The sequence below is a fragment of the Lampris incognitus genome, chromosome 1 (assembly GCF_029633865.1).
Source record: "Lampris incognitus isolate fLamInc1 chromosome 1, fLamInc1.hap2, whole genome shotgun sequence".
In the NCBI taxonomy this organism is placed as follows: domain Eukaryota; kingdom Metazoa; phylum Chordata; class Actinopteri; order Lampriformes; family Lampridae; genus Lampris; species Lampris incognitus.
Window position 1 is genome coordinate 18,738,990 of NC_079211.1, and position 27,726 is coordinate 18,766,715.

Below are 27,726 nucleotides of genomic sequence, written 5' to 3' on the forward strand. Positions count from 1 at the left end.
GGAAGGCCAAAGAGAACCAGACAGCCCCGGCATCTCTACACCTATGACCAGCTAAACCAGCTGACCTCTAAGGTGTTGAAGACCTGCCCTGTCAGTGAGAAAAAAGCCCTCACAATCCAGCCATGATCCTTCTACCAAACCATCATTCATGTATCCTTTACATAGCAATAAGTAGATATTAAAAGAACATGAGACATTGTCATAAGTTAGTTTAACTTTAAAATTAGATTTAATACAAGTTACTGTTCATGGTGATGTTATAGAATTGAAAGCACATACACTTAATGTAGAAACAGAATATGGACATTTATTTAAGAATAAGTACAGAAATGGATTATTATCTTAGTGTAGTACCAAAAATGTGCAGTGACTTTTATTTTGAAACAGCGATGCACAGTGTGACGGAGCAGTGGAGTGTTACAATAGCACACTGAAAGAAGAGCTCTCCAAATACCTGCTGGAAGTTGGGCAAGAATGGGACAACTATCTTCCCCAAATTGCACTGGCTAATAACACAACCACACATACAAGCACAGGGTTCACACCTTTCTTTTTAGCTCATGGATGTGAAGCTCATATACCTCTGGATAGTTTGCTTACACAGTACAGGAAGTCTCTCACACTTCAACCACTGGAGGAACTCCAGCTGCATATGCTAACCGTCTACGCAAGTGCCTTGCCAGTGCTTATAAGTCAGCTTCTGCATTTAGGGGCAAAGAGGAGCGACAACGTCATTACTATGATCGTCACCTGAAATTGATTCCATACAAAACAGGAAATCTGATTTTACTGGATGATCCAGCCCACCAATGCAAAATCAAATCAAATCAATTTTATTTGTATAGCCCAATATCACAAATTACAAATTTGTCTCAGTGGGCTTAACAGCAACACAACATCCTGTCCATAGACCCTCTCATCGGATAAGGAACAACTCCCTAAAAAAAAAAAAAAACCCTTTAACAGGGAGAAAAAATAGGAAGAAACCCCAGGGACAGCAACAGAGGAAGGATCTCTCTCCCAAGACAGACAGCGTGCAATGGATGTTATGTTCACGCAATTTACATAATACAACATTGAAAGAGGATAACAGAATTATAATGGACATAAAATTTACGAAGAACATGATGCACAGGATGCCAAGCAGTGTCCACATGCCAATGGAACAGTCCAGGACCCAAGCCACGCGACCAGCATCATCATGGAAAAAAAGAAAAACTTATGTGAGGAGAGGAAGGGCAGGCAGCATCCAAATGGTGAACACCATCACCATGGAGACCTGGAAGGAGAACCGACTGCACATGCATGCAAGAGAGACTCACATGACACCATTCAAACACAGAAAAAGAGAAAGGAGAAGACATCATTCAGAGAGAGAGAAAATACATGTTAGAGAAGAGAACAGTTTGCAATAGTCATTAGCCATAATCAATTAAGTCATCAATTAGTCATAATCTATACTCTGTAATATATACTCGATAATCTCGTCGGCAGAACAGTGGTTGGTAAATTCATTGAGACAGAAAACCAACCCGCCATCCAGTACAGGTTGTGAAGCACTCAACTTAAAGGCAACTAATTGTAAGCTAAGGCAAAAAGATGAGTTTTAAGTTTGGATTTAAAGGACTCAACAGACCCTGATTGTCTGATGGCAGCAGGCAGGTTATTCCACAACAATGGAGCCCGATAGGAAAAGGCCCTGCCACCAGTTGACTTCTTTTTAACTTTGGGTACACACAGGAGCCCTGTATTTTGAGAACGAAGAAGTTGAGATGGCATGTAAGGATTAAGGAGATCAGACAAGTAGGATGGGGCAAGCCCATTTAGGATTTTATAAGTCAGCAGAAGCACATTGTATTCTGATCTAACATGGATAGGAAGCCAATGAAGGGAGGCAAGAATTGGTGTAATATGGTCAAATTTCCTAGTTTTAGTTAGGATTCTAGCAGCAGCATTCTGAACCATCTGAAGACTTTTAGTACTAGAATGTGGCAGACCTGAGAACAGAACATTACAGTAATCAAGTCTGGATGAAACAAATGCATGTATTAGAATCTCTGCGTCAGCCATGGAGAGAAAAGACCGAATTTTAGCTATGTTACATAAGTGAAAAAAGGCAGTCTTGGTGATTTCTTTAATGTGCTTATCAAAGTAAAGGCTGGGATCAAACGTAACACCAAGATGTTTGGCTGCCACACTTTGTGAAACCACAGAGTTGTCGATTGTTATCGTTACTTGATCAAATTGGTGTCTGTGTCTAGCAGGGCCAATGACTAGCATCTCGGTTTTATCTGAATTTAAAAGCAGAAAGTTAAGTGACATCCAGTTTTTCACAGTAGCCAAGCAGGCCTCCAAGTTAGTGATTTGAATATGATCATCAGCCCTTATAGGCACATACAACTGAGTATCATCAGCATAGCAATGGCAATTTATTCCATAACTGCGTATAATTTGGCCAAGAGGTGTAATGTAAAGAGTGTGCCTCAGAGTCCTGAGGCACACCATATTTAACGTCAGAAAATTTTGATATAATATTATTATAGCAGACACAATGTGTTCTTCCAGATAAGTAGGACTTAAGCCAAGAGAGATCTAAGTCAGAGACACCAAAAATAAAATTTAATCTATCTAAAAGTATACAGTGATCAATGGTGTCAAAGGCTGCACTGAGGTCCAGTAGTAGAAGCACAGAAGTGGAATCAGAGTCGATAGCCAGTAAAAGATCATTTACCACTCTGGTCAGAGCAGTTTCAGTGGAGTGACAGGGCCTGAAAGCCGACTGAAAAGGTTCATATAGATGGTTTTCTTTTATATGGGTCAAAAGTTGTTGATACACAACTCTCTCTTGTACTTTAGAGAAGAATGGAAGATTAGAGAATGGCCGATAGTTATTAAGAGACCCTGGATCAAGATGCTGTTTTTTAAGTAGTGTTTTAACCACAGCTGTCTTAAAACTGCTGGGAACAATGCCAGTAGTAAGAGATAAATTAATGATGTCTAGCATTGTAGGTCCAAGAAAAGGCCAGAGGTCTTTAAAAAGTTTTGCTGGTAAGGGATCAAGCAAGCAGTTGGTTTAGAAGCTGACACGAACTTAGTCAAAGTATCAAGAGAGATAGTCTCAAAAGCTGTAATAACTGGAACCATCAGTGACTCATTGTGTAGATATGAATTTAGTATGACAGGATCTGCAGGAGTAGATGGAGTTGAAGAACTATTTTGTTTAAGATCTCATCAACCTTATTGCAGAAAAAATCTAGAAATTCATGGACTGTGAATGGTGAGCAGCTAATAGACGACTGCTTTTTAGTGAGTTTAGATATAGTGTCAAAGAGAAATCTGGGGTTATGTTTATTAATATTTATTAAGTGAGAGAGATACAATGTTTTTGCATTAGATAAAGCACGCTTGTATTTCAATAAACACTCGTGCCACGATAGGTAAAAAGCTTCCAATTTTGATTTTCACCATTTACGTTCCAGTCTCCTGCAGGTCCGCAATGCAACAAATTGGCCCCACGCTGGATTGGCCGATACCAAGTTATTCAGCCCCTGGCACCCTCTGATAAGTCACTCCTTGTCACCTTTTTGCTGCATGATCTCTCGCGCCCTAACGCCAAACACAATGTCATCCATTACAACCGCACCAAACCATTCATCAGTGATCCTCAGCCCCTACAACGAATTACACCCTCTCACACCCTCCCACCACCTCTGACCACCCTACCTTTATGAATTGCAACTTATGACTTTATGAATTGTACATGAATTATGTATATAAACATAGCTATTTATCTGTACCATCCTCCGTTTTTAGTGAACTATGAAATGACGCCACGCGAGCCAGCTTGCCAGCAACGAAAGCTACAGCCAGACAACATGTCTATTTTAACAGTCTGAAACATCAAAATGAAGGGATAATAACGTTTACCAAGAACAATCAGATGCATATCCAAATCAACAACAAGATACATACCAACAATGCAACGTGTAGGTACAAGATGTATGATGATCGACGATGTCTAACAGGACCACGTTATGACTGAACACTTTCTCAACTTTCTACTGAATGAACTGCGCTCCGTCGTAGAGGATCATGGGAACGTTTTCCTATTGTACACAGTTCCCACTTTCTGCCACCGACAACGAAAATCTCAAAAGCAAACAATGAAGCATACTCCAGTGGTCACATAATGAACAGAATGGCACATAATGCAATAAAATATAAATAAATACTGTCTTATAACAGCACACTCCCCGCCTGACGTGATTGAATGCCACTCAACAACATAGTCTATGCCTAAACTACATTGGGGGAAGGAGGAGCACTATCTCCGAGATAGGCTTAAGAAGAAGTTTATTTCCCCCTGGACGTTTGACCTTTACTTCCACCTTTCGGATCCTCCCATCTTTACTGGGAAAGACCTGAGTCACCAGTCTGAAAGGCCATTCGTTTCTTGGTGCTTGGCTGTCCTTGAGGAGGACAACAGATCCTGACTTAATGTCAGGCTGGATTGTCTGCCATTTCTGACGTGCTCGTAGAGTGGGGAGGAATTGTTTCCTCCATCTGTCCCAGAACGTGTTGGACAGGTGTTGGACTTGTCGCCATTGTTGCTTAAAAAGATCAGAAGCCCCATACTCGCCAGCAGGGGCAGAAAGAATGTCCACTTTCTGTGTAAGAAGAGCAGCTGGGGTAAGTATGAACTGGTCGTTGGGGTCGGTAGACACAGGGACGAGTGGCCTAGCATTGATAATGTCTGCCACTTCTGACATGAAGGTCATGAGCACTTCATGCGTGAGTTTGTTGTTCTTCAGCTGCAGGAACATAGAATCCAGGATTCTCCGTGCAAGACCTATCATCTGCTCCCATGAGCCACCGAAGTGAGACGCGTGCGGAGGGTTGAAGGTCCAGCTGCAGCCAAGTTCTGTCAGGTAAGTCTCCACAGCTGTCTCGTCGATGTTTGAAGGCATTTTTAGTTTGTTGCAGGCACCAATGAAATTGGTCCCATGGTCCGAGCGAATGTGTTTCACTGGACCTCGGACTGCGAGGAAGCGTCTTAGCGCATTGATAAAACTGGATGTGTCAAGGGACTCGATTACTTCTATATGGACGGCCCTCACGCCCATACAGGTAAATATCACAGCCCACCGTTTGTTTTCAGTCGAGCGGCCTCTAGTTTGCCTTGAGGAGACAGTCCGTGGGCCGAACACATCGAGCCCAACGTTGGTGAATGGGGGATCGGTCGAGAGACGATCATGTGGAAGGTCAGCCATTTTTTGAACAGGGAGGGGCGCTCGAAGCCTTCTGCAGATGACACATTGGTGAATGAGGCTGCTCACTTTCCTTTTACCACCAACTACCCAGAAGCCAGCTGTGCGTACAGCACCTTCTGTGTAGAGACGTCCTTGGTGGTGAGTCTGTTCATGGTGATGTCTTATTACCAGGGCTGCGATGTGATGATTTTGATCTTCTTCTCTCATGAGGACTGAGTAAAACATCTGTTCGATGTCAGCTGAGAAGGTGACTGCCTCCTTTCTGTAGCACATGAGTACGCCCAGAAGTGTGTTGTTCATGTCGGGGCCGGTTAACAACACGTCGTTGAGTGACACGCCATCATAGGGTGCACTGGAGTCAAAGACGACTCTGATCTTATTTGGCTTCTTTGGATTATACACACCAAACATCGGTAAGTACCACCTCTCTTTTTCCTCGCTGAGAGGAGGAGCAAGTTCAGCATGACCATTTTGAAGTATCTAATTCATGAAGACAAGAAAATGTTCTTTCATTTCAGGTTTCTTCTCAAGGTTGCGCTTGGGGTACATGAGATGGCTCAGAGCCTGAGATCTGTTGTTGGGGAGCCGCTTATGTGGGCTCTGGAAAGGTAAGGGAGCTATCCAACTGTTGTTTTCATCTTTTCTCAGATTTTCATTCATTATTTTCAGGAAAGACGCATCTTGGATTGATGGAGCAGCCTGGTTGTTGTCCTTGGTTTGTCTGAAGACGGTGCATCCTACGTGGTCAGTTTCACAGGTAAGTTTTCCTTTAGGGCATGCTGTAGGACAATCATGAGTCAGAGTGTCACTGCATCTCTCTCTGACTTTGAACACATTGGGACAGGGCTGGAATAAGGTAGAGCGCTCTCTGTCTCCGATGTAGGTGTGGAACGCCCTCACTGTGAGTGGCGTGTGGACAGTGCCCAGACACATGTTGCCGATAACAACCCACCCAAGATCGAGTTTCTGGGCGTAGGGTAGATCATATGGGCCATTGACTTGCTTGCGGACTTTACAAACTCTGATACTGTCCCGTCCGAGCAGAAGAAGGATTGGGGCGTCCGGGTCAAGCTCTGGGATAAGGTGTGAGATGGACTTTAAGTGAGGATGGTGAAGGGTGACGTTTGGTGTTGGGATCTCATCCCTATTGTTTGGGATCTCGTTGCATTCGATGAGGCTGGGCAATGGAATGCTGATTTTTCCATCGAGAAATTCCACCTTGTATCCGCTGGCTCTCCTTCCGATTGTCTCCTTCACTCCAGCGCATGTTCTCAAGGAGTAAGGAGCGCTTGGACTTTTGTCATTGAATATATCAAAGAGCTGTGACCGGGCCAATGATCTATTGCTTTGCTCATCTAGTATTACGTATGCTTTCACTGCTTTGTCTCTGTGCCCGGCCGGATAGACTTTTGCAAGACATATTTTGGAGCAAGAGCGCTCTGCTTGTTCTCTGCCACAGACTTGTGTGCATTCGGAGGTGACGTTGGGTGCTGACTCGACCTGTGTACAGTCAGCGGAGACGTTGGGTGTGGATGTGACATCCTCCCCGCCGTGCTCTGAACCAGGGTTCTTTTCTTTGGTAGAGCGGGTGGGGCCATTGTGGAGTTCTGTGTGATGATAGTCACTTTTGCACTCGTTGCATGGAGCTTTAAATTTACAGTTCTTTGCGATGTGCGTAGTGCTGGCGCAACATCTGAAGCACACTCTGTTTTCTTTCAAGAATGCTTTGCGTTCTTCGATGGGCTTCTCTCTAAAGGCGCGGCATTTCCAGAGAGGGTGTGGTTTTTTGTGTATAAGACATAGTTTGTCACCGCCGTCTGCTTTTGAGGGTCTTTCACTATCAGAGCTGGTTTGAGGGGATACCTCCGTTTTGTTTGCAGACACTTCTCGACGTTTGTTTGGATTCCAGGCTGCTTTCTCTGGTTTCTGTGTCGTGTCTGCAGTGAACTTGAAGCTGGGATCGTTTTTGACACTATCCTGCTGGTGAACAAAGGTCACAAAGTGACTGAATGGTGGAAAGCACCCACCATGTGTACGCTTGTAATAGGCACCGTCGGAGGCCCATTTTTCCTGCAGGCTAAATGGAAGCTTCTGTACTATAGGATTGACACCCTTTGCTGTGTCAAGAAAAGAGAGTCCATGAAGGTCTCCTTCGTCCTTCACTGACTGGAGTTCCATAAGCATATCACTTAATTTTGTTAACTCTGGATAGTCTCTGTTTGTTATCTTTGGAAAACTATCAAGATGTTTAAACAGAGCCTCTTCAAGGGCATCTGCTGAGCCATAATGTTGCTCAAGTCTACCCCATGCCATGGCCAAGCCTGCTTCTGGTTTGTTAATATGTATAGCTCTGATCTGTTCTACATGTTCGGCTGACTCTTTACCTAGCCATTTGAAAAGCAGATCCATTTCTTCGCTTGGTGACAAATCTAAACCTACAGTGGCATTTTCAAAAGAGCGCTTCCAAGCTCTGTAGTTTTGTGGCTTGTCATTGAATTGAACTAGGCCTGCTACGACTAGCTCACGACGAGTCACGTATCTCACAAAGTCTTTAATGTCTGACTCACTGTGGCTCAGATGTGGGGGTTAGACTTAGGATAAGGCACGTTGTCATGGAGACGTATGAGAGTATGTGGGGGAGGAGCTATGTGTCTGTAGCCATCCAGGTGTGACTTAGGTGTCTCCTGTTTGAGTGGAAAGTCAATAGCTGGTGTGCTTTGGGCTGGATAGAATGGGATTGACTCTGGGTTCAAATTGTAGAATGGATTATTGTGACTCCTATCTTTGTCCACTTTTGTTGTTTGGATGTCAATCATGATATCATCACCATCATCCAGACATTGAGATATTGTTTAGTGCGTTGTGCAGTCTCCATAGGAGTAGGATCTGAACCTAGTTTGCTGCGTTTGTCACTCTTTGCATCCAAGGCATTTTCTAATGCCTCCGCTTCTGCCTCGGCTGCGGCGATCTCCTTTTCGCAACTAAGTAAGTCCAATGATGCTTCTAGCTGTGCTTTTTCTAACTTTAATTCCTTTTCTTTTTCAGCGAATGCAAGGCGAGCCTTTGCTCCTTCCGCCTTGGCTCTGGCCTTGGCTACAGCAACACTGGATGAACTTGATGTTATTGAAGCCTCGGAGCGTGTCTTTAAGGAAGTCTCTTCCATGGCGTCGTTGGGTAGAGGTTACCTGATGAGAAGATCGTCCACTGGTTGCCTGTGACGGTGTATGTTGTGTCTGTTAACAGCTTGGACCTCGTGATCTTGCCCGATGCGAAGCTGTTGTTTCACTGTGCTGCCCCCAGATCACAGCTTGGCAGCCAGCTAAACTCAATTCCCTCTATCAAAGACTCTGAAGAAACTTCTTGATTCCACAGGTTTAATGATAGACAGGATCAGGTGAAACAACAATGCAACGTGTAGGTACAAGATGTATGATGATCGACGATGTCTAACAGGACCACGTTATGACTGAACACTTTCTCAATTTTCTACTGAATGAACTGCGCTCCGTCGTAGAGGATCATGGGAACGTTTTCCTATTGTACACAGTTCCCACTTTTTGCCACCAGACGGCGCAAATGGACCGACAACGAAAATCTCAAAAGCAAACAATGAAGCATACTCCAGTGGTCACATAATGAACAGAATGGCACATAATGCAATAAAATAAAATAAATACTGTCTTATAACAGCACACCCAGATTTAACCATTACATTAGCATATAAGTGGAGTTAAGACAATATTGTGGTACACGTTGTAATGAGATGAAGAGAAATGTGTACACTAGTGGTATAGACTTGCTGAAGACATGGCCTTGAAATATGTCGAAACATAATTTCGGGTGTAATGGTTTTTTCCTTGTCTCTTTGTGAAGATTGGGGGGAGGGCACCAATACTTCCATGGACTCTTCACCCTTCGATACTAATGGACTATGGACATTTGGCCTTGTATTACTGCCATATGAGTTCATGAAAAAGGAGAGAAACCTGAGAAGAGATAGTACAACTCAATTACCCTGTAATGTGTGACGTGTGTGAAGATACCTACATGTTTACTCACCTTCCACCAAGTGTTCTACTGTTGTTGACATTGTTAAAGAATTGTACTGTCAGGAGATAGAGAAGAAAATGTTGGCAACATTTTTTTTAGTGGGGGAGGGTGTTGCGACCCAGAAATATTCTAAGCACTTTGCATAGATAATATACTAAAAAGGAGAATTTATTTTTTATTTCATGTAATATTTGCTAGTAATATTTGATTTGCTAATGTCCCTTACGGCTTTCCGTAGCGCCACAACAAAGTCACGTGATGTACGTAACAACGTCAGTGGGAATCCGGTCGGTGAATAAACACCCAGCACGAGAGAAGTCGTCCTTGCTTTATTAATGTTATAAGTTAACATAGCCAGAGGGCACAGATCATTACATGGTGTCAGAGTAGCGGAGTTTAAATACCCAATATGGATTCGTACGGCGTTCCAGCTCCACGGATGGACTGGGAATCGGCGAACTTACCTGAAGCATGGAGACGATTTCGACAAACAACGGAGCTAATGTTCACGGGCCCCCTGCGCGGGAAGAATGAAGAGGAGAAATGCAGCTACCTCCTGCTCTGGATAGGGGAAAAAGGGCGCGATGTGCACAACACTTGGACACTCAGCGGAGAACAAGCCAAGAAGCTAGAAACGTACTACGATAAGTACACTGAGTACATCACCCCCAAAGCAAACCCGATTTATGCCAGATATAAATTTCATGAAAAGATGCAGGGAGAGAGTGAATCCTTCGAACGATTTGTAACTGAGCTAAAGCTCCTAGTCAAAGACTGTGGCTACCCAAATGCCGACGAGATGGTCAGGGACCGCATCGTGTTTGCCACCAACGCACCCAGAGTGAGAGAAAAGCTACTTAGCCAGGGAGCTGAGCTAACGCTAGAAAAGGCCATAGATGTAGCCCGCTCACACGAGCTAGCAAAGCAACAGCTAAAGTCTATGGGCCAGGGCAGCACACATGAAACGGTGCACGCAATAGGCAGAAAGACTTACAAACCGAACGCACCCAAAGCAGCTAACGCTAACTTCAGACAAAGGGAGGGTAACGTTAGCACCGCCGCTAGGGCGTGTAGCTATTGTGGAGGGCTACACGGCGCTAAAGCCACTTGCCCAGCTAAGGGTAAACAATGCATTAAATGCAAGAAGCTCAATCATTTTGCTAAAGTATGCAAGTCTAGCTCCCAGGGACAGACAAAGTACTACCGCGGCACAGTACATGCCGTCGGAGAGAACCCAGAAGAGTACACCACTGACAGAGAGCAGGAAGAACTGTACTTCGACAACATTACAGTGGAGAGCACCGCTGTGGGAGAACAGACAGAGCTGTACATAGACTGCATCTCAATAGAGAACAACGGCAAAAGCAACGAGCAGGCTTACGTAGAGGTTGGAATTGGCACACCTCCACAGAAGGTAAAGTTTAAACTAGACACTGGGGCACAGGCCAATACTATTCCCACCAACCTGTTCCAGGCGCTGTTCAAAAATGTGACACTGAAACCAGCAATACACAGACTCACTGAATATGGAGGAGGCGCGCTGAGCGTGAAAGGCACATGCAAACTCAAATGTAAGTACAGAGACAATGCAATGATGCTGGACTTTTACGTCATTGACACAAACGCCCCACCAGTCATGGCAATGAAAACATGCCGTGACCTAAACTTGGTAAAAATAGTGATGGCTGTGAGCGAGGAAAACAATGTCACATCACAGAGCATAATGGATGAGTATGCAGATGTTTTCCAGGGAATAGGAGAGTTCCCAGGCGAGTGCACCTTCCGCGTCACACCAGATGCAACGCCGGTCGTCTGCCCGCCACGCAGAATCCCCATCGCCCTACGCAGCAAACTGAGGGACGAGCTTGACAGCATGGAGAAAGGCGGCATAATCTGTAAGGTAACAGAACCCACAGAATGGGTGAACGCACTCGTCATTGTTGAGAAGCCAAAGACAGGCAAACTTAGAGTGTGTTTAGACCCCAGAGCTCTTAACAAAGTGATACAACGACCTCACTACCCCCTCCCCACGCTGGAGGACGCCACCACAAAGCTTGCTGGAGCTGAGTACTTTAGCGTGTTAGACGCGCGGTCAGGCTATTGGGCCATCAAACTGAGCACTGAATCCTCAATGTTGACGACATTTAACACAGTGTTTGGCAGGTATCGTTTCCTCAGACTGCCATTCGGAATCGTGTCCGCTCAAGACGAGTTCCAGAGACGCGTGGATGAAACATATGAAGGATTGGACGGTGTGACGGCCATAGTGGACGATATACTAGTGTTCGGCAAGACTAAAGAGGAACATGACCAGCGTCTCAGAGCGATGCTGAAGCGCACAAGGGAGCGAGGGGTGAGGCTCAACCCCGACAAGTGTCACATATGCGTGTCCGAGGTAAGCTACTTCGGCCACACGCTCTCACACGAAGGCATCAAACCAGACCCACACAAGGTGAAGGCGGTCAAGGACATGCAACCCCCACAGAACAAAGCAGAGCTGGAGACAGTCCTCGGCATGATCAACTACCTCGCCAGATTTGCTCCACACCTCTCACAGATAAACTCACCCCTCAGACAGCTTCTGAAACAGGACAGTGAGTTTGTGTGGGATGCAGTCCACGACAAGGCGTTCCAAGAGATGAAGAATCTCATTACACAGCACCCAGGTCCAGTACTCTCATATTCCGACCCGCAGAAAGAGCTGCGACTCCAAGTGGATGCATCCAAAAGTGGCCTTGGGGCTGTCATGCTCCAAGATGGCAAACCAATTGCCTATGCGTCCAAGTCACTCAACAGCACTGAAGAAAACTATGCACAGATAGAGAAGGAGCTCTACGCTGTGGTCTTCGGCTGCAAGAGGTTCCACGAGTACATGTACGGACGAAAAGTGATTGTGGAGTCAGACCACAAGCCTCTGGAGGCAATACTAAAAAAGCCACTGGCAGCAGCACCACCCCGGCTGCAACGGATGATCCTGGCGCTCCAAAAATACGACATCCAAATCATCCACCGCCCCGGTAAGGACATACCGGTGGCCGACACACTGTCACGCAAGTCAATAGAACACCACGACAGTGACCTACAGGAAGGGATGGAGGCCCAAGTCCACACAGTCCTCAGCAACATCCCTGTGAGCGACACAAGACTCACAGAAATGAAGCTGAAAGCAGCAATGGCTCGACACGGAATCCCCGAGACTATCATCAGCGACAACGGTCCGTGCTACAGCTCTGGTGAGTTCCGCAACTTCTCACAGACATGGGGTTTCTCACACACCACCACAAGCCCCCACTACCCACAGAGCAACGGCCTCTCCGAGAAGACTGTCCAGACGGCCAAACGCATCCTGGACAAAGCCAAAGCTGAGAACAAAGACCCCTACATGAGCTTACTGGAGTATCGCAACACACCGGTGGACAACCTGAAATCACCGGCACAGCTACTGATGAGTCGGAGGCTGCGGTCCATTCTCCCATCAACAGCAAAACACCTGCAGCCACAGATCGCCAGTCAGGAGGATGTTCACAAAAGGAGAGAGGTATGTCAACAGCGCCAGCAGGCATACTACAACCGAACAGCCAAACCTCTGCCCCACCTGCCCGCAGGCACACCAATCCGCTTCCGGCAGGAGGATGGATCCTGGAGACCTGCAACTGTGGAAAGACCAGCGAACACACACAGGAGCTACCACATCCAAACCAAAGAAGGTCAGATCTACCAACGCAACCGTCAACACCTGCGACAAAGCAGAGTGAACACTCACACTACGCACACACACACTTCACAGCAGACTGTTACCAGCGCTAACAACAACACACAAGCCCATCAGCAAGAGCATGCTGAACCTCCAGACACGAACAATCAGCGACAACCAGACACACAGCCTGGTTACACCACGAGGTCAGGTCGCACGATCAAACCAAGACAAATCCTTGACTTATGAATGTTAAAAAAGAGAATTTTACACCAACCTGTACTATACCTGCTATGTTTTGAAAAGAAATATTTACAGCGTTCACTTACCTTGTGTACCTACCTGCTGCTTGCAGTTACCAGTAATGAAATGAAAAAAAAAAGATGAAATGTTATTACGGTGTCACATTTAGACAGTGAAGGAAATGTTTTACACTACTTTGTTGCAGTCCAGTTATATAAGAGTTCCACTTTCATATTCTTTCTTATTAAGATTGTATTCGCTTATAAACATGCTCAACGTGGTCTGTATCTCTGCAGAGAAAGCAGCACTTTTCAGAAAAAGGGAGATGTAATATTTGCTAGTAATATTTGATTTGCTAATGTCCCTTACGGCTTTCCGTAGCGCCACAACAAAGTCACGTGATGTACGTAACAACGTCAGTGGGAATCCGGTCGGTGAATAAACACCCAGCACGAGAGAAGTCGTCCTTGCTTTATTAATGTTATAAGTTAACATAGCCAGAGGGCACAGATCATTACATTTCATGGTACATTGTAATTTTATTCCAGTATTTGTAATTGTATTTGCATTAGGTATACTGAATATTATTTTGCTTAGTTGTTGCCAAGAGGTCAAGTGCCAATGATATGACATTGTAGTGACCTACTAGCAGTTTAGATATTCATCATGCGGGCCAGAGACGGTCCCGAGACAGTGGGCGGGGGTTAGCAAGGGGTATTGTGGGTAGACACGAGGCTGAGGTTTTCAGCATAATGAACTGCTGACTTAGAGTTTGTTGGAGGAAATAAACGATCCCATGGCTGTGTGGTCAAAAGGAGAAGTGGCCTCGTCTCCTTTCTTACATCCTCCACATTGGTGACCGCGACGTGAGCCATGGAAAACGAAGCTAGCAGTGCAGCGGCAGTGGCTAACGCCGTCACGCTCAAACTGCCCGACTTCTGGGAAACGGCTGCGGCAGCGTGGTTCGCTCACATCGAAGCCCAGTTCGCGAGTAGGAACATCACCGTGGATGAGACCAAGTACCACTACGTCGTGGCGGCACTCGGAACATCCACGGCGTCACGGATATTGGGCTTGCTGCAAGCCCCGCCGCACGTGGATAAGTACGGTACGATTAAGCGACACTTGCTGCAGGCTTTTGAGCTAACAGAGGCGGAGCGGGCGGACTGGTTGTTTTCGTTGCAAGGCTTGAGAGACGGCAAGCCATCGGAGCTAATGGACAAGATGCTGAGTATGCTGGGTTCGTGCGACCCCGCCTTCCTTTTCGGCCAGCTGTTCCTCCGTCAGCTCCCCTCGCACGTCCGTGCTGCCTTGGCCAGCTCCAAGTTGTCCACCACCAGCAACTTTCGGGAGTTGGCCGCGGAGGCTGACAGGATTTTTCTCGCCAGCCGGCAACAGTGTGCGGCCGCTCTGCTGCCGGCCCACGCTCTTCCACCACCGCCGGTGGAGGCGGCGGGCGTCGCCGCGGCAGCAGTTTCTCGTCGGTAGCAGGACTCAGGGGGACTGTGCTTCTACCATGCTAGGTTTGGAACCAAAGCCAAACGATGCCGTGCACCATGCACTTTCAGCAGGGCGGGAAAAGCCAGGGCCGGCGCTCAGTAGCAACCCTGAGCGTTGGCCAGGAAAGCAGGCTGCTGTTTATTCAAGACGCCATCTCCGGCCGGCGGTTGCTAGCTGATTCAGGCGCGCAGCGGAGCATCCTGCCTGCGACACCAGTGGACGCGATGGCTGGCGAATTCGGCCCCCCTATGGATGCTGCTAACGGCACCATCGTACGGACCTATGGCACGAGGTATGTGGAGGTGGGGGTTTTTTCGGCTGGGACTTTGTAATGGCAAAGGTGTCCTTTGCCCTCTGGGTGCAGATTTCCTGCGCGCTTATGGACTGTTGGTAGACGTTAAAAACTGCCGCTTGATTGACGCCGTCTCCTTCTGCTCCTACCCATGTATGCTGGGAGGGGCGGGTCCCATCGGCTTGTCCAACATGATTGCCATCGGGGATGAATTTCAGCGTCTGCTCGCTGAGTTTCCGGACCTCACAACGCCCATCTTCTCATCAGCAGTCGCCAAGCATGGAGTGGAACACTACGTCACCACCACGGGCCCCCCAGTCTACGCCCGTGCACGGCGCCTCGACCCAGCCAAGCTCGCCATCGCCAAGGAGGAGTTTGCCAACATGGAGCGCTTCGGCATCATGCGACGCTCCGACAGTCCTTGGGCACCCCCCCTGCATATGGTCACGAAGGCTAACGGTGGCTGGCGCCCGTGTGGTGATTACCACCGCCTCAACAACGCCACGACGCCAGACCGCTACCCCGTCCCGCACATGCAGGACTTCTCCGTGCACTTGGCGGAGGCGGTCATCTTCTCCAAGGTGAACCTTGTGCGCGGATACCACCAGGTGCCGGTCCGCCCGCAGGATGTGCCGAAGACGGCAGTAATCATGTCGTTCGGCCTGTTCGAGTTCCTGAGGATGTCGTTTGGGCTCAAGGGGGCTGCACAGACCTTTCAGCGGCTCATGGACTCTGTGCTGCGACATATGCCGTTCCTGTTTGTTTACCTGGACGAGATTCTCGTGGCCAATACGTCCGCAGCGGAGCACCTGGTCCACCTCCGACAGCTGTTCGAACGGCTCAGCCAGCATGGACTCATTGTCAACCCGGCAGAGTGCCAGTTGGACCTGCCAGACCTCTGGAGCTTTGTTACGACCCTTGGTCTGGAGAGGGTGCAAGAAATTAGTGTACTGGGTAACAGTGAGGTGAGGGTGCAACACAGTGAGACATAAACGTTTAATAAAATATAAATATTTATTGACACCATGACAGGACAAGGGAACCGAACGGTTGCCAAAACAATAAACTACTAACAAAAGTAACCCACCCTTGACAGTGCTGAAAAGCACCAAACCTAAAGACAAAAAGTGGCAACCGCTGCTAACCTAGTGTGTCTAACAGAGGTAAGCTACGTGATGGGGTGTTTGCCCATGGGCATCTTACCTTGATCCCCTTGCCCAGAAGAACTAAACAAATTAAGGGCTAAACATAACTCAAAACACTCAGGATTTAAACAATGCCAAACTTAACCAAAAACGGGCCAAACATTACAAACACAAATTAGCTACAGCACAATAACTAAAATCACACAAACTAAACTAGCTGGCCCGGTGAACTGAAGACATGTGGGGGTTATATGGGAGACTGCACAACTGATGGAAATTTGATGATTTGTTGACCGGTTGATTAGGTGATGAGGAGCGCTTGGCGGATACCTGAATGTAGAGTCAGAGTGAAGGTTAGATACAAAAAGGCAACACAAAATTATACAGACACAGACACACCCGTGGCTGTAACAAGCTTGTTCAGAAAGCTGCAGCTCGTCTGGTGTTCAACCGCCCTAAGTTCTCCCACACAACTCCCCTTCTCATGTCCCTACACTGGCTCCCAGTGGCTGCTTGCATCCAGTTTAAGACTCTGGTGCTAGCCTACAGGGCAGTGAAAGGAACAGCTCCTTCCTATCTCCAGGCCATGGTCAAGCCCCACACCCCCGCCCGACCACTTCGCTCTGCTGCCTCGGGATGCCTGGTTGCCCCATCGCTCAGAGGCCCCTGCTGCCGATCAACCCGGTCACGGCTCTTTTCTGTCCTAGCCCCACAGTGGTGGAATGAACTCCCTGCTGATGTCAGGACAGCAGAGTTGCTGCCCATCTTTTGGCACAGGTTGAAAACGCACCTCTTCAAGAACTACTGCCCTGTTACCTGTTCTTAGCACTTATTGTATTCACTCATTTAAAAAAAAATCTCTTTCTTGTGCTTTTACTTAAGCACTGGTTTTGCTCTTAGATGCTTGTTTAGATGCATTTATGACCTCTGATGACTAGTAGTTCTCCTGATTTCCTATGTTAAATGCACTTATTGTAAGTCGCGTTGGATAAAAACATCAGCTAAATGACTGTAATGTAATGTAATGGACACACAGCCCACATGGGCAAGGATCCGAAATGCCCAGCATGAGGACAAACGTGTCATAAGTGCGGTGAGAAGGATCATTTCTCAAAAGTGTGCTGCACAAAGGGTAGGCCTATAAAGAAACACAGTATGAACAATGTAGAGGTGAAAAAATGACTGCATTTGTGATTAATGGGAATGACATGACTGAGAGACTTACCTTTTGTGTAGGGGGAGTAAATCTGAAAATGCTGATTGACTCTGCTGCAACCAGTAATGTTATTGATGAAAACATGGGATTGGTTAAAGTTAGAATGCATTAAGTGTCATTCATATATCCCTAAGACAGCGAGAAAGTTATTTTCTTATCCATCTAGCCAACCTCTGTCAGTTGAAGATGCCTAATGAGCCAATCATTTAATGTGTTCATTTGAATTTTGTAAAGAGCCAATCACAATTTGTTAATCCACTGTAGCCAAGAAATCGCGGAGAAATCCATTCAGTCGGAGTCTGCACTCTGAAGAGAGAGGTTACTTCCTTTGCTGCTCCGTGTCACTGCTGGTTTTGTGGAAACCAAGTATAACGTATATTTGTGTACATAGGCCCACAAGTGTAAAACAGAGTTAGTCATTTGGATCATCCTTACTCCTTGTGTGTGTTCTTGTTCCGTGATATTGAGTTTAGCAGTGTTTATTTGAGTAACGCTAGTTAGCTAGCGGTGTTAGCTAACTGGCTAGCTGACGCTACAAGTTAGCCACTGCTGGACCCTGACAAGTTTGCTAGGTACTGTGAGCTAGCTCTGTTTCCCGTCAGAAAGAGCTTCTAATTTCGTGAGGAGGAGTGGACTGTGACGGGCTTGATCGCCTCCTTGGTGGCGGTGGTCACTGGACTTGCCTCGGCTGCTAGCCAGGAGGCAGCTGGAGGGTGACGGTTCCCAGGCTGAGTGGAGGCACTTGTGAGTGGCCTACACTTGCACTGACGGGCGCACACATGGTTTGCACCATGAGCTGCAGGGATTGAGGTAAAACCATCGGCTGAGGGAGCTGACATCGGTCCGAGAAGCGAGCAGTTGAAGTTGCCTCGGTGGACCAGCGGGCCCCAACGGCATGCGCTTGGTTTATAATATCTACAGTACTTTGTGGTTTTGCTGACGTGATTGTTGAAACTGTTTATATACACTGTACATCAATCTTGGTTATTTATTTTTTATGAGGTTCATACGTTTTATTTGTTTAATCACACTGGTTGTATGCTGCGGCCAGATAAGGGTTACGCTTTAGTTTTGGGGGACGACTGAAGTCAAGTACAATAAGGGAGTTGTTTGTTTTATTTCGGTTTATTTTATATCACTTTGGGATAGAGAGAGCCTCTTCACCAGCTGGGGGTGAACGTTGGTTTCACCCTCCGCTCTCAAATATATATCATTGTTTGATTTATTTAATTTTATTTTACTAACTATAACTATCATTAATTAATAAATAATCTACTGTTCTATTTAATGATATCTTGGGTGTATTTGCTTCTCATTTTAACTGGTTAAGAGCGCTGGTTCAATATGCTTAGTAATATAGAACGCCACTCGTGTATTACACCTTTATTTTTGATGCATCACAGGCTTGATCAGTAATTGCGCACACAACTATAGGGTAATAGGTATCGATTACCAGTGTTACAATTTTTCTAACTTGAATTCTGGGGAAATACATAGTATACTAGCTTAATTGTGGGTATAGTATTTCTGCAGTGGAGGCACCGCGCTACTTAATGTGTTACATTTCCATTCAAGTTTTCTTGTTATACTTTTCAGTCACCTCAACTGCAGTTTTCAGTGACATTTAGGGGTAAACAGAAATTTCAGCCATCTCACCATCGACCGCTGGGAACCTAGGATCCTGTTTTGTTTAATATAACCATGTGACTCCTGTGTGCAATAAATCACCAGGTAAAAAGGGCTTACTTGACTTTGAGCTGATCTACATGCCAGGAAAGCACCTGAGACTTGCCGACACACTCTCACGAGCACCCACAGGGAAAAGTGTGAGTACAATCAAGGAGGATATTCAAGGAACATGCTATCTGCTGCGCTTCCTGTATCAGACACAAAGTTCAGACAAATAGCTGAGGAAACAGCAAAAGACACAGAGCTGCAACGTGTCATTGAGAACATAAAAAATGGATGGCCTGCAGGTTCCTGTCCACTGCTCTACAACATCAGAGGTGAATCGAGTGTTGTTGATGGACTGTTGCTGAAACAAAACAATCGTCATCCCACAAGAATTGAGGCAGGACATACTACAAAGACTACATGAAGGTCATCTTGGTGCTGAGAATTGCAAAAGGAGGGCAAGAGAGACAGTCTTCTGGCCTGGAATTAATAAAGACATTAAGAGACTGATAAGCAGGTATGAGACATGTCAGAAACACAGAAACAAGCAAACCAAAGAGCCTATAATAATAGCAGATGTGCCAACAGCACCATGGCACAGAGTAGGAATGGTCTTATTTCATCTCAAAGGTAAAGACTTTCTAGTGGTCATTGAATATTATTCAAACTCTCCTGAAATGGCATTGCTGTCAAACACATCATCAACCTGTGTCATAACACACACAAAATCAGTTTTTGCCAGACACGGCATACCAAACACAGTGGTGAGTGACAACGGACCGTGCTTCAACAGCACAGAGTGGCAGAAATTTGCAAAACGGTACAACTTCAGGCATGTGACATCTAGTCCTCTATATGCACAGTCAAATGGAAAAGCTGAGAATGGCATCCACATTCTCCAACAGCTTCTGAAGAAAGCCGCTGAGGTGAGTCGGATCCCTATCTCACTTTACACAGCGACAGAGCATCACCACTTGAGTGTGGTGGACTGTCACCTGCTGAGTTGCTGATGAATCAAAAGCTGCGCACCACACTGCCGAGCTACTCAAAGCAGAATAAACATCCAAAACTGGAACAAAAGCTACAGCAACAAAAGGTGAAGCAGAAGTCATTTTATGACAAGACAGCCAAGCAGCTTCCACTGTCTAGTAATGATACAGTCGGGATTGAGGATCCTGATGGATGGAGTACGAAAGCCACTGTTCTTCAAGAAGTAGCTCCACGGTCATTCACTGTGAGGACGGAAGAAGGACAGATCTTCAGACGCAATTGTCGAAGTCTGCTCAAAACACAAGAGCCAAGTCAAAACAGTGACACCTCTGAAAACACCTCTAAAGACACAATGGGACACGCCAGCAATCAACAGGTTTGTTCTGGTTTACAGAACCAAACAGATGCTGCAGGTCCTGAGGTCAAAACATCTGCTGAAACATGCAGCAGACTGAGAAGGATTATTAAGAAACCGGACAGATTAATTGAAAGTGTCTGAGATGTAAAAAAAGAAAAAGTTCATTCATGCTGTTCATCCTTAAGGAAAGATTTTATTTTATTATTTTTTTTAAAGGGAAGATGTGTTGTTATATGCCTTTGTTAGGAACTGTGTTACCCAGAATCCTAGATGTTTTGTTGCAGGCTAGTGATGTGCTGAGGTGAAAGGTCAGCAGGTACGAACACTGAGTCTGACTTGTGGGATAAAGAAAAGCTTCGGCGTGAATTTGGAAAAGGTCTCGGTCCATTCATTTTAAAACAACAAACAAAACGCCCTCCCTGTTCTGCGCCGTAGCGGTCTGTTGAAGATATCAGGGGAGAGTCCATGTATTTCATTGAGAAGCCGGGACATGGATAAACAGGGTAGTACCCTTTTTTAAACGTGCTGGAGGCATTTGTATACGTCAGCATACAACTGGGGGTTAAAGCACTTTGGCTGAAGTCACCAGTCTACTCACTCTGTTATCCTTATCTCATTATAATTTGAGCTATTAAAAATGCATTAGACACCAGCGCAATTACAATAGCTCTGCCACTTTTGAATGGCAAGTAATACAGATCATGGCAAACTCTTTTAAATGCATTTTAATTCCCTGAGATCTCGCCAGAAGAGAGGAGATGTCATTTACCAGATTAAGGATCTCTCGCTTCATGCAGCCAAAGATCACCTGAAATAAATTCTTCACTTTGTCTGGCTGCTAACTTTAAAATAGTTTATGACCAAGCTGTAATGTACGATTTTTACATCAGTGTAAAATTCTGGTTTTGGTGATAGATGTGGGTTATGTTTGTTGTTGCTATATGCGGGGCTTCCTGTAAATCATCCTTACATGTTGCCATCACTGGCTACTTATGTAACACTCTCTCTTCCCCCCTCTGTGTCTCAGTAAATCGGTTCCCCAAGGCCAGTCATTAGCATCATCTGAAGTTGCCACTTCTAACATCACCGTTCTGATGCGTTGATTTGAAAAGACAGCACTGCTTGAAGAACCTCACAAGCTCTGGCGGTAGCCAAGCGATGATAGCAAAGGTAACAGTTTCTCTGCGTGTGCTTGGCGAAGGTTGACATTGCAGGCTCCCTGGTTTGGGCGGTGGAGCAGGTGATGGAGGTTCTGCAGATCTCGCACACACCCAGCCTCACCGGTACCTCAGCCCATCACCATGAATGATGTCAGTCAATTTAATTGCTGCTTCCTTCCTGTGGCATGCTTGAGGAGGTTTGGCTGAGGCAAGGACAGTCCTGAGCCTTGAGAAAACAGACTTTAAAGGACAAGTGTATGAGTGTGGCTGTGCATGGTTTGTTGCCGTGTGTGTATTTGCTTGTGTATGTATGTGGCTATGTCAGTCATTTGCATTTTTAAAGAGCATGCATTCAATGAAAAGGTCTCTGCCCGCATGTTTTGACAAGTGCTGGTTGGTGAATGGATGAGAGACAGAGCTGTCAGCTAATAATGGCTCTGCTGTCCAGACCTAAATGTTTACAAAGAGCTCCCAGCTTTCATGACAGACAAGGCCCCTCTAAAAAGACATTCATTGCCTCTATTAATTTCATCGTGCCAAACGAGTAGTGAACCATAAAACCAGGCTACATTTTGAGTTATACTGTTGTCATTTGAGACAGAAGAAATATAACATCAATCCAATGAAAACAAAAAGCGATTATAGGGTGAAAGTGGTGTCACGGTTGCTGTTACTATTTTCCATAACATCTTCTATTGCAAATGGGACTTTCACTGTGCTAATGACGGACATTTCTCCAGATCTGATGAAACGCTCAGGGGAAAACACTCACAGCTTTATGGTACAGCAGAGTTTGGATGTAGGACACAGCTGACCTATACAGTTAATCCAGCAAGATTTGAACCTTCATGTTCTGGGGTTATTAGAGACTCGGGGTAAGCTAACCCCCCCCTTTTTTTTCTCCCCAATTGTACTTGACCAATTACCCCACTCTTCCGAGCCGTCCCGGTCACTGCTCCACCCCCTCTGCCAATCTGGGGAGGGCTACAGACTACCACATGCTTCCTCCAATGCATGTGGAGTCACCAGCTGCATATTTTCACCTGACAATGAGGAGTTTCGCCAGGGGGACATAGCATGTGGGAGGATCACACTATTCCCCCCAGTTCCCCCTCCCTCCTGAATAGGTGCCCTGACCAACCAGAGGAGGCGCTACTGCAGCAACCAGGACACGTACCCACATCCAGCTTCCCACCCACAGACATGGCCAATTGTGTCTGTAGGGATGCCCGACCAAGCCGGAGGTAACACGGGGAATCGAACCGGCAACCCCCGTGTTTGTAGGCAACGGAATAGACCGCCACGCCACGCCACCGGGACGCCCTGGGGGAAGTGGCGTTTGATCTGCAAAGTTCAGGACCACAAAAACAGTACCAAAAACCACATACAGGATTCAGTGCAAATGGTCAAACATACCTTTATTGAGCTGTGTATTGGGATATTCCGACAATAGTGAAGAAGACACTGCACAACTCTATCAACTAGAGGGCAATATGGATGTATACGCTGTATACCTATATGGAACCATTACAGCAATTGTGTGTTGTTTGATAGATTTGTTATAGCAAGAAAACTACACACACCTATAGCTTTTATTTGCAATATGACTCTTCCCTTGTGCTAACCGATGAGGTAAGTTAGCATATGAGATGAGGGACACTTAACAACAGACTTGGGATCATTATTCTAACCAGCGATAAATAGTGGTGAAACTGACAATGCTTCCAATTACTTGTGTTCCTTGTACAAATATCAGATCCGAAAGGTACAATAGTTAAGGGAGCAATTTTGAAGGCGTGAAAAGTAAAATAAAACGTATTTCCATCAATTAAAATTCATCTTCTGTTTCATAACAATCACAGCTGTCAAAACCACAACAGGTGAAGGGGGAAGGTCTCTGGTCTCTGACTTTTGCTGAGATGAATGGTGTCAACAGCCAGGCCATCTGCTGTTGTTTTGGAACAATCACAGGAAGCACAATGTCATATGAGACGTTCATTCATAGATCTGTTTTTCAGTGTGCCAGTGAAGCAGATATTTTTTTCATGGAATGATCTGGAACTATATTTGGTTTCCAAATCGGATGTTTTTAACCTTTTACAGGATTAGAGTAGAAATCACGCAAGATGATCAGAGATAAAACGTACTTTTTGAATTTGCTTGCAGTTTGACAGCAAAGATGCGAGAGCATTTCTGTTATTTTCCTGTACACTTCTGCTTTTGAACAGAACTCACATCACGTTTTCTCACGTCCTATTTTTCACAACATTCTTTTGAATTCAAGACATTAATGCACTGTGCCAGATTTAAAATTACATCTATTTTCATCCTAGCTTTACTATTAGGTCACTTGTGGATTTACTTCACCTGTGTTTATCCATATAGAAACATGATTTGGTTTGATGCTTTAACCCTGGAATCTCCGTATAGCAGGGCAGGCTTTACCTATTGAGTGACTCTTTTACCATTGTGTAATTTCTTCAGTATATTTTGTGTTCTGCATTCATATTTGGGTGAGGATGTTCTGACAGTAATTGTCTGTGTGAGCATGTGCAACCGTGTGTGTGTGTGTGTGTGTGTGTGTGTGTGTGTGTGTGTGTGTGTGTGTGTGACAGTATTGAAGAGAGCAATGTCTGACAGCATTAGAGTGTGCTCTGCCCAGTGTTGGGATTATGTGTCCCAGGGACCGGTCAGCAGTGCTGCTTTCCCTGTTCCCTGGCATGGTGGGGAAGCATCTTAATCTCAAACCCCAAAGCCCCCCTGTGCTCTTGTGAACTTCTTCCAGCTGTAGACATTGCAGTGACCAGGCAGAGGACAGCGTATTCACTGTAGCAATCCAGACACAGGCAGGCCACTGGCTCTGTGCAGACATAGGTCCCACACAGGGTCACTGTATCCTGCAGGCACACTGAGGGTTAGCAGAGGAACGTCCTCCATGGTAAGTCTTTCCGACTTGCTTTAGCAGGAACGACGGACTTGTAGCATTGAGGATGAGTCAGTGCTGTGACAGAGCCATGAGTCAGTTCTTGTTTAGACTGACCGTTTCTATGCCGTTCCCTCCTGGATACAATCTGTGGCAGCCCAGCAGGATGGAGAAGGCCTTGCGGAAATCAGCATTGAAGGCATAGATGATGGGGTTGAGGGAAGAATTGGCCCAGCCGAACCACACAAATACATCAAAAGTGGTGGGGCTGATGCAGGGGAAAGCTTTCCCCCCGCCCGTCTGTTCACAGAAGGGCACCATGCAGTTGAGGATGAAGAACGGGAGCCAGCAGCACACAAACACACCCATGATCACCGACAACGTCTTCAGGACCTTGGTTTCTCTCTTGAAAGTCATTTTGAAAGAGCTCTCGGACTCAGCAATGCTGGAGCCTCCCCCCATGCTATCATGTCTGTTCTTGGCACTTGCCGCTGCTCGCTCTAGGGCAGATATCCTCCTTATCTGCTTGTGGGCAATGCGATAGATCTGGGTGTACGTGGCCACCATGATGACCACTGGGATGTAGAAACTGATGAGCGAGGTGGAAATGGCATAGGTCCTGTTTAGGCTTGAATCGCAATTTTCTGGGCCACGGTAATCCCTGGTTGTAGCGTTGGATGCCAGGGAGCCAGAGGAGCCAGTGACAGGGATGGAGGATTTAGTCTTGGCCTTGTGCCAGTTGAGCTGCACCGGGATGAAGGAGATGAGGACAGACAGAGTCCAGGCACCACTGATCATCACAAACGCCACCCGCGGTGTCATCTTCCTCTCGTAGCGAAAGGGACTGGCAATGGCCCAGTAGCGGTCCACACTAATTACGCACAGGTTCAGGATCGATGCGGTGGAGCACATAATGTCAAAGGCCACCCAAGTGTCGCAGAAGGAGCCGAAAGGCCAGAACCCAGCTATTTCCGTCACCGCCTTCCACGGCATCACCAAGATGGCGACTAAGAGGTCAGACACTGCGAGCGAGATCACAAAGAAGTTGGTGACTTTAGAGCGCAGATGGCGAAACTTGGTGACAGCAGCACAGACGAGGGTGTTCCCCAGTAAGGTAGTGAGGATAAGCAGTGACAGAAAGCATCCAGTTAGGACGCGGCTTGATGGGGCCTCATCCAATAATCCATTGTCGATGACAGTTGTAAAGTTCATCATATCCATCCCTGTATACGCGTGGGTGGGTTGTGGCGGCAGGAGCGTGCAGTCAAGTCATAGTGAAGCTCGTCGCAACATGAACACCATAGAATCAGATAACAGGCAGTCAGTTGGGCCTCTCAGCTCCAACCATGCAAGCCAATTTTAGGATGCAGCTTTGTATCTTTTGAATAATGATACAGCCAGAAATGTTTGAGGCCAACACTTTCTGGGTAGGACATTTTCTCCCCGATTTTGTATATCAGATTTGACATCTTCTGAGCTGTCATGCTGGGAGATAGTGGTACTTATTCCCTCAGGGATACGACTGTGTGTAAGATCTCCTCCATCCACTTTAAAGAACACCAAAAAAATCTATTATTTCAGTAATCCGCTGTCTGTTCACAGAATCCAGCAGCAGCACTAGGGATTAAAAAAGAAAAAAAGAAAAGTGAGATGCATTACACTGACTATGACGTGTTTGGGGTGATTTAGATAACACAATTTCCTTGTTACAAATACGTGAATTTGTTTAAAGACTTTTCACCTTTACGTTGGCCTTTTTGTGAAAACTTATTTCATTCAGACATCTAAAATGTATATCATCGCAAATACGAAAAGGACCAAGTGCTTTTCAAATCCTCGGATTCTACTATATTCACACTCTTACTCACGTTTCACTCACAGACAGGCTGGTTTTAGGGGGGAATTGTCCCATCGCTCCTGCAACAACTCCGTCTGTCCACTGAGCAGCCGGTCTGCAGCGTCAAAATAAGAAATAATCCCATCAGTCCTTGGTTAGTCTCCGTTTTAACGTTGTTCGTTAACGCACACAAACGCACACACACACACCTACACACACACACACGCAAAATGCGAAGCAAGTGCCCCTTTGCCGTCATGCTTCTCGATTCATTCTTCTGCAGCTTTCACTGCGAAGGCTCGCCGGGCGGCAGCGCAGGTTCCCACCGACCTCTGACGTTGTCCCATTCAAGAGTAAATCAAGCAAGAGGGATACCATGTGACTGTACTCCCCTGGCGCTTTGGTTGCCCCCCTTTGCAAGTATTCATGTCTTAGTCGTGGAAATACGATATAGGTTACTAATAGCGTGACCTCTTATGCAGACCCCTCTCTTCCAATTCCGCTTGCATGTGCAATGATTTGACAATGTGCAATGATTTGTCAACCCCCCCCCTCCACCTCCCCCTCGCCCTGCCCCTGCCCCTGCCTCTGTCCGGCACATCAGTTTCATAAAATCAAAGCGACAGAATTTGATAAAACTTCATAACGTTACGGCCGTTTCTTCACAGCTTACACAACAACAAGATAGGTTGCTGAGGCCACCTAATGGAGGGAGAGGATACTTACAGACGTGGAGATTTCTGAAGAATTACGCCTCTGTCAGCGGCTATTTGTGAATGAAATGTTGACCTCATAAAAGGGAGGTTTTAGTCCAGAGAGAAGTTTGACATCAGAAACGCACATTCCTCATTCATCCCTGCCAGAGTTTCATGTGCCGACCACTGTCCCCCTCAGTCACATAGCCATCACCTCTGCATTGGTCTGCTCGGACCGGTAAATCGTGCACCGCTTATGGAGTTCTGCCAGTCTCTGCCATTTTAATCACATTTGCTTCATTCAGGTCCATCTGGCATCTGGCATTCAGAACACCACGGTGGGCCAAAACATGGTGAAATGCCAAGTGTCACCTCACAGGGATTAAATTTGTTTTGATTAGAGAATCCCAAGAAGGGCTTATCAAGTGAATCTCTGATTAAAAGGAACACACACACACACACACACACACACACACACACACACACACACACACACACACACACACACACACACACACACACACACACACACACAGAGGCATGAGACAGCTGAAGAACTGGAATCCAGAATTTCATATTTGAGTCACTAAACATAGAAAGTGATTGTTGTGGTTTATACCGATGAGGAGACTGGCTGGTAGTCCTTTTTATGAACTTTATTCAGGAACAAAGAACACCA

At 46.1% G+C, this 27,726-nt stretch overlaps 1 protein-coding gene across 1 annotated transcript; it reads right to left on the reverse strand.

Moving 5' to 3' along the window:
- Window positions 1-24,611: 24,611 nt before the first annotated feature.
- Window positions 24,612-25,736, reverse strand: drd1a (dopamine receptor D1a). The gene has a single exon (XM_056288060.1). The coding sequence runs from the start codon at window positions 25,734-25,736 to the stop codon at window positions 24,612-24,614; it is 1,125 nt and encodes a 374-aa protein (XP_056144035.1).
- Between the last annotated feature and the right edge of the window lie 1,990 nt (window positions 25,737-27,726).

What these genes read in the sequence shown, in the direction of transcription:
- drd1a (XM_056288060.1), bottom strand. Translation starts at nt 25,736, where the DNA reads ATGGATATGATGAACTTTACAACTGTCATCGACAATGGATTATTGGAT.